Consider the following 11,469-nt stretch of genomic DNA (forward strand, 5'->3'; position numbering starts at 1 on the left):
CTGCTCCCAGGGGAAACTGGGACCCAGATACCCCTCTGTGCCAAGGAGGGGCAGAGCAGTATCCCAGAATAGCAGTGCCACTTCTCCCCTTGCAGTGTGGCAGGAGTGAAGCTGGAGTTCTCCTCTAGTGCAGCTGATGGGTGAGTGTTTCTTTTTGGCAGGATGGGAAGCTCCAAGTCCAGGAAGAAAATGCTAAACTGAAGCAGCCGCTGAGAGAGAACAGTGTCCTGCCACACAGGTAAGGAAGGAAACAAATCTCATCTCTGCCTCTCCTTTCCCAAGTCCTGCTTTCTCCTCTCCAATTTCTGTGCCAACAGGGAGTTGGGAATAGTCCAACTTCCCTTTTTAAGAAAGATTTGCAACCTCATGCCCTTGGTTGAGTTCTCTGCTGTCTTTCCATAGCTCTCCAAGGGAAGGAGCAGGTTCTGTTGTTTGCCATCAGTGCTTTCAGATGGGAAAAGCTTTGTGTCTCTCCCATTTACCTTTGAATTCTTTTCCATCTAAACCTGCTGTTTGCTAATTTTTCTGACTCAAGAATCCTTGGTAAGCTAAATGCAAGACCTTTGGAACTAATGACAAAGTATCTTTGGTGAGGGAAAGGAGAAGGGTGTTCGGACCTCCTAAAGAGAAGCTGTTGGATAAAGAACTTCAAGTGTGGTTTTAAGATGATAGCTGTAAAAATTGTGGTTCAGGTCACTTGTTTTCAAACGGAATTATTAAAGAGGATTCTTGCAGCAGGATTTGAGTATTTGGTTTTAGGAGATAAAAGGTGTTCTCAAAGCCCCTGGGCACAGCTCAGTGCTGAGGCTTTGGCTCGGGATGGAACAGCCCATTGGAAGTGCTCTGACTGTCAGGGCTCTGCTGTGCCCTCGAGGCACTACTGTCCATTGAGTTAATTAGTGAGTTAATCAATGAGTTAATCAGGAAAATATCCTCAGCAGTTCACATCTGCTTTGCCAGATATTAAAAACCTTCCAGGCCTGAGATGGTTTTTACCCATTTTACCTGGAGTGTTTAAGCAAGTGAGGGTCAGGTTGATGGTTTACAGGCCTTGTGGTGCTTTATTGCTGCATTTCACAGCAGGGGTAGGGATCAAACCTGCAGGCCTGTGTTTAAAGCCAAACTGTTCTATTGTAGCACCTCAACAGTCTTTTCTGTGTTCATGATCTGTCTTCCTGCTCTCCTCAATGCATTTTGCAAATTTTTGTTCTGCTTTTGCCATTGAACCAGGAGTGCTACTCAAAAATCTGGGGAGGGTTTTAAAAATGGGATGAGGGAATTCCCTAATAGCACAGATGTTTTATTTAAAGGCTCTGGTGAGGGAAGGCCTGCTCCAAGTGATGCTGTTGTTCCCTTGTAGGTCACCCAGTGGTACACAGGAAGAGCAGGTGGGTGATTCTCCTTCTTGGTGGTTTTGCTCTTTTCCTGTAAATCAGCTGGACTAAAATCCTCTCCTTCTCCTCCATGCGCCTGGCAAAGCACAGCCAGACCCCCAGAGAGCCACTGGTATGCCTTGTGCTGTCTTGTCCACTGGGAATTTCTGCTGCTGCCAGCTTGTTCCCAATGTTTAGTTCCCCCCTTGCTGCTGCTGAGCTCTGCCACAGGAGCTGTGTAAAGCAGAATCTCTTGGTTTTGGCTTGGGCTGTAGGAGCAGCTGTTGGGGCCTGGACACGCCGAGATCTGCCAGCTCTGCCAGGAGGAGGGCAGCCGGAGCCAAAGAAAGGCAAGTCCTGGGCTTGACCTGCCATCTCCCACACCCAGTGACTGTGAGTTCCCTCTGCTTTTTGTTATGGAATCAGATTCCTGCTGGTGAGGTGTTCTAAGAAATGAGCCCTTGCAGGCCCCTCTGCCCTTAACATAACTTTGTTAAATGCTGATGGGGTCATGGTTCCCTGTTCAGTGGTTTGGTTTTCCTCCCCTGTAGCAGCTTCTTCCCTTCTTTAGCTCAGTGTTTGCACTTCCCTGAGTTGATATGCCATGGAGCTCTCCTTGACTGCTCTGTCCTTTTCCTGCATTCCAGAACATCTGCAAGAACTGTGGGGGCACCTTCTGTGAAGCCTGCTCAGTGCACGAGCTGCCCCTCCCGTCCAGCATCAACCCTGAGCGTGTCTGCAACCCCTGCCACCAGCGGCTCATCCAGCAGTATTCCAGCAGCCCCTTGTAGGGAGCAGGTGGCACAGAGGTGACAAACAGTGGCTGTGCCTGATGGTGTTTCTGGAGCTGCTCAGGGAGAATGTGAAGACACTTGCCCATGTGCTTTGGAGGTCGGATGGGAAGCAGCTTCTTGGTGTTTAGACTCTCCTGTTACTAAAACAGCAGTCTGAGCCCTTCAGCCTGTGCTGTGGAGAATTCCATTGGGAATGTCACACGGGGCAGCCCCAAGGTGTACCTGAGCAGTCTCAGGACTCTGGGAGCCCCTGCCCAAACCAGAGCTGTTGTCTGCATGCAGAAGTCGGGAGTGTTCTCACCCTCGCGTGTGTGGTGTGGGTGTGTGCTGCTGTTGAGCAACGGCTCCCCAAAACCCAACAGGAGTGTGGGTATTCCTCACATCTGGCTGCACTTGAAATCCCATTTCCCCTTTCCTGTTTGCCCTGGACAGGCTGGCTCATCCTGGGAACCCTGGGTGATGAGCAGGGCAGGTGGGCCACCAGTGAACACATCCTCCCTGCATTTCTTTGGCTCAGGGCTCTGACCAGGGGCTTAAGTCTGCACAGGGACACCCCAAACCAAGCTGTGAATGTTCTGTTCCCCCTCTGGACTTTAGGGGCTGGGCCCAATCCCCATCACACAGAGGTTTAGGGCCACTTGGCTCCACCTCTCCGCCTTGTGCACATGGAAACATTGTTACAATAAACTTGGCATTTCACTTTCTGTTTGATCAAAACCAGGGGACACTTTTCACCTGTAGGAAATTTTAATTACACAAACAGTTCGGAGAGGTTCCGTGGTTTGTGCCACATCATTCTTTGTTACTTTGTTCCCTCAAGAGATTTTGCTAGTCCAAAAAGCGGTGGTGGCTTTCTGGTGTCACAGGAGTGTTTACTCCTTTTCCTACTGGCCCCTCCTGCCGTCTCTGAGACCACAGAATGTCCTGTAGCTTATAGAAAAGACATGCATTGCAGTGACAAATGCACCGGGGTTTGGGCAGGTGTTGTTAGGGGGTAGTGGTTAATTCCTTACTAATGACTAATTCCTTAGTCATTAGATTGGCTGGAACCACATTAAAAAGCCTCTTGGAGCCAAGATACGGGACAGGGTTGGTACTGCTTTCTACCAGCAATCATCTCTCCTCCATCCTTTTAGCACTTGGCATGTTCAGCCACCCAACTTCTACTCTTCTGCCCCTCCTCTGCAGCTTTCTGTCCCATTTCCTTGCTGATATCCCTTAAAGTATGGCAGGAGTTCTAAACAGTGCTAAAATAGCAAAAGCCTGGAATTCAAGTGAATTTCTGAGTTCTCAGAAGGGGTGAGACACAGACAGTGAATGGAGAAAACACTGAATTTAGTGTCAATAATTGTGAGTACTTACTGTACACATCCAGCAGTGTGAACTCCTGCACCCAACCTCAGTGTGTCTCATCCCCAGAGGAGAAAATAAGACCCAGATGGAGCATTAAACTGGAAATGGAGGATTAAACTCCATGAAGCAGGGAGGTGGCTGACCCCCTCCAGCACTGGTGGCCGCCATAGGCCTGGCCTTTGGGAAGGTGGGAGCAGGACTGCTGGCTGCCAGCTCCCTCTGTGCTCAGGTATTCTGTGTGATGCCAGGGTGGGCTCACATCTGGACCTTGGGAATGGGGGGGGGCAGGTTTTCTGATGTTAATTTTGTTCCACACAAAAAAACCCCTTGATCATTCATATCCTGCCTCCTGAGTGGTCTTTCCATCCCATTCCTGTTGGGTTTGAGGTATTGAGAGGATTCAGAGCAACAGTGTGCACCTGTGTGAGGTCTTAGATCACTCAGCTGTTAATTGGCAATCCTGGTGTTTTATTAATGCAGCCTGATGCACCTGGGGCCCTGGACTGCTCCACTCTGGAGCCTTGGCCATTCCCGCTGCAGCTGGTGCAGCTCCCCACACGTCACATTTATTACAAGCTCTCACATAAGGCTGATCTAATCTTAGCATGTCCTCCTCGCCGACTGGTGACACTTGGACCTGATCTTCACGCTCATATCCACGGAATGTGTTCGCCTGGCCTAAAAACAAGGGAGAGGAAAAATATAAATCATTCACTCTCTCAGTGTGCATGTTTTCCTTTTTTCTCCAATGCCCACTGCATTTTATTCCCACTTAATCCTCTATTAGAATTAAATAGAGCAGTTTGGCAATAGTAAAATACCCCAGACTCCAGGTAGGACATGCTCAGGTGGGGCTGCAGCACAGGCACACGGGATGGGGGTGTTTAATTCCCCCAGCACAAGCATCAACAGGAAGGAGCTGCCAAAGAAGCGTGGGATGCAGGAAAGAGGTCGGACTGCACATCCTGAACCTGCCCCAAGGGCTTGTCCTTGTCCTGGATGACAAACCCAGGATGGGTGGGCTGCCCTCCCTGCTGCAGGGACCAGGACCTGGGGAGCAGCAACCACCACCCCCCACTTTCTGAGGGGAATTCATGGAACAAGCTGTCCACCCTCTCTGATGGTCACATCAAACCCCACCCCATCCAAAAGACTAATTGCTATGAGGCCACATCTCTGGGAAATGTTTAGCCATGTTTCCTCTCTTTGCCAGGGAATATAACCCCAGCAGAGCTTTTCCTGCTGCAGGACTGGCACCTGTGGAATCTGGAGGTGCAGGCTGTGGGATCAGACTGGACACCTGCTGTCAGGCCAGGAGTGGTTCCCTTCAGCCCCTCTATGTTTTACCCTTTGGGTTGTGAGCCTGGGGCATGCATTGCTACAAAGAAAGCAGGAAGGACGGAGAGGGATGTGCTCACCAAACCTGTGCCGCTGTCACTAGCAGTTCTCCTGTCCCTTGGGATGTTTGTTCAGGAACAATTCAATGGCACTGCACTCTGGGCAAGGGAAGAGAGGTAGGCTGAGGTCAGACACTTGCATGTGTTACATTAGATTTTTTTTTTCTCTGCAAAGTCCACGGCACATCACAACTTGGAAAGCCACACTCAAGTGATCTCTGCACAGTGTACAACAGCAGCTGGACCAGCTGTGCCAAGCCCCCTGAGGTCTCAATCCCAGGACTGTAGGACCCCCTTTCTTTTTCTGACTTACCCATCTGTGACCCCTCCTTGGCCATCGCTGCGACTGCATCCTCGTGGCTCTCAAAATGCACATCTGCCTCTCCTGTGGCATCTCCAAGGGAGTTATATTCCACCAAGATCCTTGTAGGCCTCAGCGGAGCAAAAAACTGAAAAGGAGAAAAGAGTTTGGTGAGAAAGAAACAACAATAACACACCCTATTCCCCAGAAACTCAGTGCTTTTACTCCCAAAACCCACCAACCCATGGAGGGGTATCTGAGCTCCTGAGCAACAAAAGGCTCTCTGATCCATCTGGGTGAAGCGCAGGCAGTCCCCAGCCAGCTGTCCCACCCCCTGTGAGCTCCTGGCATAGGAACTCCCACCAGGAACAAAAGTCCTCACACTGCACCCATGTTCTGTACACACCGGTGCAGCTCCGTGTACACTGTTAACATTTCTGTGCAGTCAGCTACTCTGAAATTTGCTTTAGATTCTCAAGGGCTCCTCAAGCCCAGTGACGGATATTGAGACATCCCAGCCAGCCTTAATTCTTTCTTATTCAGGGAGAGGAGCAGATCTGTGCTGTGCCTGAGGCCAGAGCTGTTCAAAGCCACATGGCATTGAGGACTAACAGACACCAATTAAGTAGGAGCCTGCAATCCCTGAGGGTTTTCACAGGTAATGACAGAGCCACACTCCATCCATAGCCTGTTACTCACATTTATTATATCCTGGGCACTAGCTTGGGAAGGAAAACCCCTCATGTGGACAAAATGCTGTGGTGGTGATGAGGCAATCTCAGACTCTGAAACGTTCCTGGAGCTTTCTGTTCCTTCCCTGCTCAGTTCTGTGGAAAGGAGGGAAAAAAACATTACTAGTGCCTGCAGTGCTGCCCTCCCTCATGTGATAGCCATGAGTATGTGGGATGACACAAAGAGGCCTCGAGGAGCACTCACGACAGGGAGGGACTCACTGATTTCTCCTTCGGCATGGGAGCCTGCAGTGTCTCTCCAGCCCCTGTCTTCAGAGATGGACTCATACTCTCTTCTGGCCCTGGAATAGGCTGTCAGCTGCCTGCTGTAGGGCATGTGCCTTTGCATCTGGTGCTTTCTGCTCACGTACACCTCTATGTACCTGCAGCCCAAAGGGAGAGAGCACGTGGCACACCTGGCACTCAGGCCTTGGAGAAAGCACCTTCCAGCTGTGTCCTGCCTTGGCCCTGCTCAGGTACTGGGGGTGAGAGCCCTGCCAAGGCACTGAAGAATTAACTCATTTCACTGGCACAGTTCTCTTTGAGGCTGCTTTTCCCTCGCTACACTTCTGCAAACTGCACTGATTCCTACAACCCCAAATCACCCTACCCAGCCCCAAAACAGGTCTCAGAACAAGTAGAGGCCCAAGATGCACACAGTCACAGGAAACACTTCAGTGGAGCCCTTAAATTTTCTATATACCTATGAAATGGATGGGATTTCACCAGCAGTGTTAAATCAGGCAGTTTCCAGAGCACTGAAGGAAAAGGAAATATGGACATCCAAGGGAGGGGGCCTTCCACCCTTCCTGAAGGGAGCAGCCAGAGTAAGGGAAGTAACCCTGGGTACAGGCCGACGGCTCAGCACCCCCGAGTCCCCACTCAGCATTGGGTGCTCCTGGAGGCCAGCTCTGGATAAAGCCAGGAATAACGGATGGGAGCCAGGTGCCAGCAAATTTGAAAACCCCTCAATTTCTTGGCTAATCACATGGAAATGGAGGTGTGTGAGCCAGATGGATGAGTCACGTCAGCTCTTGTTCTGACAGAAAAAAATTAACAGTAGATTTGGAATTAGGCTCTACTCAAGAAAAGGCAAGTCCTATTAAATCAATTAAGTAATTAATCAAATTCTGCCCGTGGAGCAGCTGTTTGCTTTTAGTATGAGCGGGGAGATTGACAAACACAAAGAAATGCAGTCTGGAAACAGGAAGCAAGGAAATAAAAGGAAGTTGGTGTGCAGGGGGAGAGGTAAGGTTTGGAAAACTTTTAATATGTGGGGTACAGATAAAGTTTTATAGATTATTGAAGTCAGAAAACTCAGCAGGGAAATGCAGCTTTGGTTGTTTGGGTTTTCTTTTCTGAACACAGCTAATTTAAAAGCTGTGTGGATGTGGTGCTTACAGACAGGGTTTGGGGCTGGGCAGGGCACTGTTTAGGTTAATAGCTGGACACAATGATCTTAAAGGCCTTTTTTAACCTAAATTATATTATGACTCTGGGAAAAGGTGGCCTTGTGCTTCTGTTTGAGAGGAAAGAGGTTCTTATGAGGCAAGTGTGTGGCACAGGGCTCAGGTGAATAAAATGGTGTAATTCCCAAGGGGATGCAGCCACCCAAGAGGTGGGAGATGGTGCAGTGCTGGCCAGCAGTCCCTGCTGGGAATGGACTCCAGGCAGGTGCTTCAAACAGACATTCCTTGAGAGGAAGCACAGGCTGTGCTGGGCAACGGGCTGAAGGGCAGGAGGGCAGCTGCCAAAACTGCCCAAAGCATGGAGGAACCTGCTGCAAATCTGGCAGGATTACGTGTCTGAAGGAGGCACAGGACACTGAGGCCTGGGCAGACTGCGTCTATCTAGTGTTCCCCACTCTGGAGGCTGTCACACCTTTTCATTGGGATGAGAATGCCTTCAGGAATACCTGAAAATCTGGAGACTTTCTAGGAGGCCCCCCTGCATCACACTGTGAGTGTGAGATGAGCTGTTTCACCCAGCAGGAAGCTCCAAGTCCCACAGGTGCCTCACAACACATTCTCCTGGCCCCTGAAGTCCAGGGAAGCACGTACCTGCTTCCCATATATTCCCTGTGCCGCAGCAGGGCCTTAGCTGCCATTTCCGGAGTGGCAAACTGCACAAAAGCTTCTCCTGTTCTTCTGTCTCCCCGGTAAATGAAAGCAATGTCTGTGATTTTCAGACCTAGAGATGGCAGGGGAGAAAAAGGCATTGGCTGTGGCAGAAATTTGTGCTATAGCTCAGAAAGCCTTTTTTTTTCCCCTCTGATTTTTCTGGTTTTTGAAAGCTAATTGGGCAGCTAAATAGTTCTGAAACAACTGCTCACGATGGCCTAAGTAGCTTTTTTAAACTCCATTTTTTATTGCTTTAAGAAAGTTTTAACAGAAGACTTAATTAAAAAAGGAATCAATCTGAGGTTTCAAGTGAATCCAGCTTCTGGACAACAAGCAGATCCAGAGCACAAATGGTCTTGAAATTTTCTCTTATTATGGTAGTTTTTTTCCTTAATTCCTCCTGGCCCGAAATCAGAGTGCTGAAAGTACTGATCCTGGGCTAGACCTGCACAAGGTCAGAGGGGCAGGGAAACTCTGCAGGGTGCTCAGAAAGCCTGTGTGACTTCTGGGGAACAGCAACTCCTTGGGGTGTTTAAGGTGTTTGAGGCTGCACGTGTTTTGCCTTGTCCTGTGAGGAACAACAGCATCTACTTAAGGAAGTGAATGCCTGGTAAAGGAAGGGCATGGCCCAGGCTGAGTTACCTGAGAAGAAATCTGCAATGTCCTCCTCGGTGGAGGTGAAGGGGAGGCCTCGGAGCAGCACCACTCCGTCGCTCATGGCCTGCGACTCGTCGCGCAGGCTGCGCAGCAAGCCCTCCACATCGCTGTCGTGCACCTCAAACACTGCAAGGAATGCAGCCATGGAGGGCTGTCCCACAGGGCACTGCAAGGCAGCGCTCTGCAGGCACTCCCTCCCTCTTGTAAGGCAGCCTTCCCCCCCGCAAAGCTCCATGCTGTTTCCTCCCCCAGCCCATGCTCCTTGCTCATGCCCCTCTGCTTTCCCTGGCCAGCCCAGGACATTTTGGCCCAATGGTGGCTGATCCGCTGCTCTGCTCCCCTGCTGTGCCTCTGCACTACCCAAGGAGCTCTCATTCATTCCCTGGGGAATTTCACTGCAATGTTAACTCCCGCTGCTCCAAACCCACCTTTCACGTAACGTGGGCCCATGTACCTCAGGTGCTTCTCCAGGGCTCTCTGCACGTCTGCTTTGGACTCCAGCTCGATCAAGGCATCCCCCCTGCGCCTCCCATCCCTGTTTAAGAGGAAGTGTATCCCGTTCTCACCGTTCCGAATTCTACAGCCTGCAAACCAAGGGACACACAGCACTGCATCAGACACGGGGATCTCTGTGCCCTGACTGCAGGGCTGGAGGCCTGTCCCTCAGCACTGCAGAACAAAGGGCAGCACACCTGCATTTCTAACATGAAGTCTAATGTCACACTGACTTGCTTTAGTTTGGCAGGCTAGCAAGTAATTTAAAAACTTGTATCTGACCTCTGGGAGGATGCAGCACTGTCTGACAGTAGGGAGGATCAGCCCCACAAAGGTATATAGAAGCTATGAATAAGAATCAGAAAACAACACCGCAGTTTGAACTAATTAGTAAAACCCTCCAGTTTCTTAAAAAGAGAGGAGTTTGGGCCAGCCATAATGGCCTGTAAGAGCATCACTTTGATTTGCATTGCCTTTGCTCTGGAGACACTGATTAAGAAGAGAAAGACGCGTGCAAATAAATTTAAGAGACCATAAGGATGAGATTCTAGTCAGTATCCAGCAGTTTGGATGTTGATTATTATTCCCTTTATATGTGTCAGTTGTGAATAATTTTGCAGCAATAATAAGACCTCATCTTTCTCTGGTTAACGATCTCTATATTTTCCCTCTGTTAAGCAGGCATGAGCTAATGGGCTAATACCAGCATGCAGAACAGTTAGCCAGGAAAATGAACACCCATACTATCAAAGAAGGTAAGGACATCTTCCTCGGTGCACGAGAACGGGAATCCTTCTGCCCTGATGAGGTAGACAGTGTCGCTCTCCGCCTTGGGTGAGGCGGGCTTCTCCTCTGACAGGCGGCCTTCGTGGGACGGAGCATCCGTGACCTGGCGCGGACACACGAGAAGAGCCCCGGGTGAGGGCGGGAGGCCGCGGTTTCCCGCAGGGGTCGGTGCCCGCCATTTTCCCGCGGCCGTACCTGGCTGTATGCGCGGAGGGCGGCGCGGAGCGGGGCTGGGGCCGAGAGCAGGGCCGGGACCGGGCCGGGCCGGGGCCGGGGCCAGGGCAGGCGCAGCGCGGGCGGCAGCGCCGGGCCCCGGCCCAGCAGCAGCACGCACAGAGCGCGGCGGGCAGCGGCGGCCACGGCCATGCCGGGTATCGCGGCTCCGCCCCTTCGACCTTCCCTCCTCCCTTCCTTCCTTCCCGGCAGGCGCTGCACAGAAAGCGCTTCCCGGGCACCGCCGGGCTGGGGGGTGCCCGCCGCTCTGCCCAGCGCCCCGGGACGGGCCGGGCGGGTGTCACCGCGGGCTTTTCCTGTCACAGAGCTTGGCTTAGAACGGCCTGGCTTGGAACGGAACTTAAAGATCACCCCGTTCCACCCCTGCCATGGGCAGAGACAAGTACGCTAGACCAGGTTGCTCCAGGCCCCCCGTCCATCCTGGACATGAATACTTCCAGGGATCCGGCAGCCAGAGTTTATCTGGGCAACCTGTGCCAGGGCCTCACAGGGATGAATTTCTTCCCAATATCCCATCTAACTTTCTCTTCTGTCAGTGGGAATTCCCCCTTGTGCTGTCACTCCAGGCCCTTGTAAGCAGCGTCCATCTTTCTTGCAGGCTCCATTCAGGCACTGGAAGGCTGCCATTGGGTCACAGCAGCTTTTTCAGGCTGGAAACATCCTAATTTCCCCAGCTTTTCCTCTCAGCAGAGGTGCTCCCTCCCTCGGCTAACCTTGGTGGCCCCCTCTGGACTTGTGCCAACTGGTCAAAGTCCTGTCAGTGCTGAGGACCCCAGGGCTGGATGCAGCATTCCAGGTGGGGTCTCACCTGAGCAGGGCAGAGGGGAGGAATCCCCCCTCCCCTGCTGCCCACGCTGTGGGGATGAGCCCAAGGCAGAGATGGATTCTCTCAATAAAAAAGTTTTAGGTTGGGCTTCATCGTGGACAAGCCTTTTACACCCCTTCCCAGGAGACTGATTTTCCAGGAGAGATGATTTTCTCCCCCTCACTCCCACCCCTGCTTGAAGGTCTCAACAGGCAGAACCTTCCAGGTGGTCTGGGAAGACAGTCCTGCTGTCATTACTGCATCCAAGAGGGATAAGGGGGAAAGAGCTGGCACTGGCTTCTAAGTGCACATGTGGGGAAGGTAGGTCCTGCTGAACCCAGAAAAATTTTTTTTAGGATGAAGCAAAATGAGTAGGAAAAGGCAAGCTGGAATCCCAAACCCCAACGGTGGAGGAACCCAGGG

The 11,469-nt window shown here is 51.4% G+C and overlaps 2 protein-coding genes across 4 annotated transcripts in view; one reads left to right on the plus strand and one right to left on the minus strand.

Moving 5' to 3' along the window:
• RUFY3 (RUN and FYVE domain containing 3) overlaps positions 1-2,884 on the plus strand; it is a 31,259-nt gene extending 28,375 nt beyond the window's left edge. For both annotated transcript variants that reach the window (XM_036381608.2, XM_036381607.2), the window contains 4 exons: positions 162-238; positions 1,361-1,388; positions 1,649-1,723; positions 2,021-2,884. In XM_036381608.2, the coding sequence (XP_036237501.1) occupies positions 162-238; positions 1,361-1,388; positions 1,649-1,723; positions 2,021-2,164 (324 nt within the window). In that variant the 3' untranslated portion in view covers positions 2,165-2,884. The remainder of the gene's footprint in view (positions 1-161; positions 239-1,360; positions 1,389-1,648; positions 1,724-2,020) is intronic.
• A 1,083-nt stretch (positions 2,885-3,967) lies between these two features.
• On the minus strand, positions 3,968-10,373 carry GRSF1 (G-rich RNA sequence binding factor 1). 2 transcript variants are annotated; one of them, XM_036381622.1, is made up of 10 exons: positions 10,203-10,373; positions 9,966-10,110; positions 9,155-9,310; positions 8,712-8,852; positions 8,010-8,139; positions 6,172-6,332; positions 5,918-6,045; positions 5,231-5,366; positions 4,944-5,016; positions 3,968-4,198 (listed from the first exon to the last, which is right to left on the minus strand). In XM_036381622.1, the coding sequence occupies exons 1-9, from the start codon at positions 10,371-10,373 to the stop codon at positions 4,958-4,960; spliced, it is 1,227 nt and encodes a 408-aa protein (XP_036237515.1). In that variant the 3' UTR covers positions 3,968-4,198; positions 4,944-4,957. The 2 variants fall into 2 exon arrangements, with proteins under 2 accessions (XP_036237515.1, XP_036237514.1); XM_036381621.1 differs by having other exon boundaries at positions 4,939-5,016.
• Positions 10,374-11,469: the final 1,096 nt, after the last annotated feature.

The sequence above is a fragment of the Molothrus ater genome, chromosome 4 (genome assembly GCF_012460135.2).
Source record: "Molothrus ater isolate BHLD 08-10-18 breed brown headed cowbird chromosome 4, BPBGC_Mater_1.1, whole genome shotgun sequence".
Lineage (NCBI taxonomy): Eukaryota > Metazoa > Chordata > Aves > Passeriformes > Icteridae > Molothrus > Molothrus ater.

Bases quoted from the DNA above. Each gene is read 5' to 3' on its own strand.
- GRSF1 (XM_036381622.1), bottom strand. From the start codon at position 10,373: ATGGCCGTGGCCGCCGCTGCCCGCCGCGCTCTGTGCGTGCTGCTGCTG. The intron at 9,311-9,965 runs GTATGGGTGTTC...CTTGGTTTGCAG, and splicing joins TGTCCTTACCTTCTTTGATA to GCTGTAGAATTCGGAACGGT. The intron at 8,853-9,154 runs GTGGGTTTGGAG...CATTCCTTGCAG, and splicing joins GGGCCCACGTTACGTGAAAG to TGTTTGAGGTGCACGACAGC.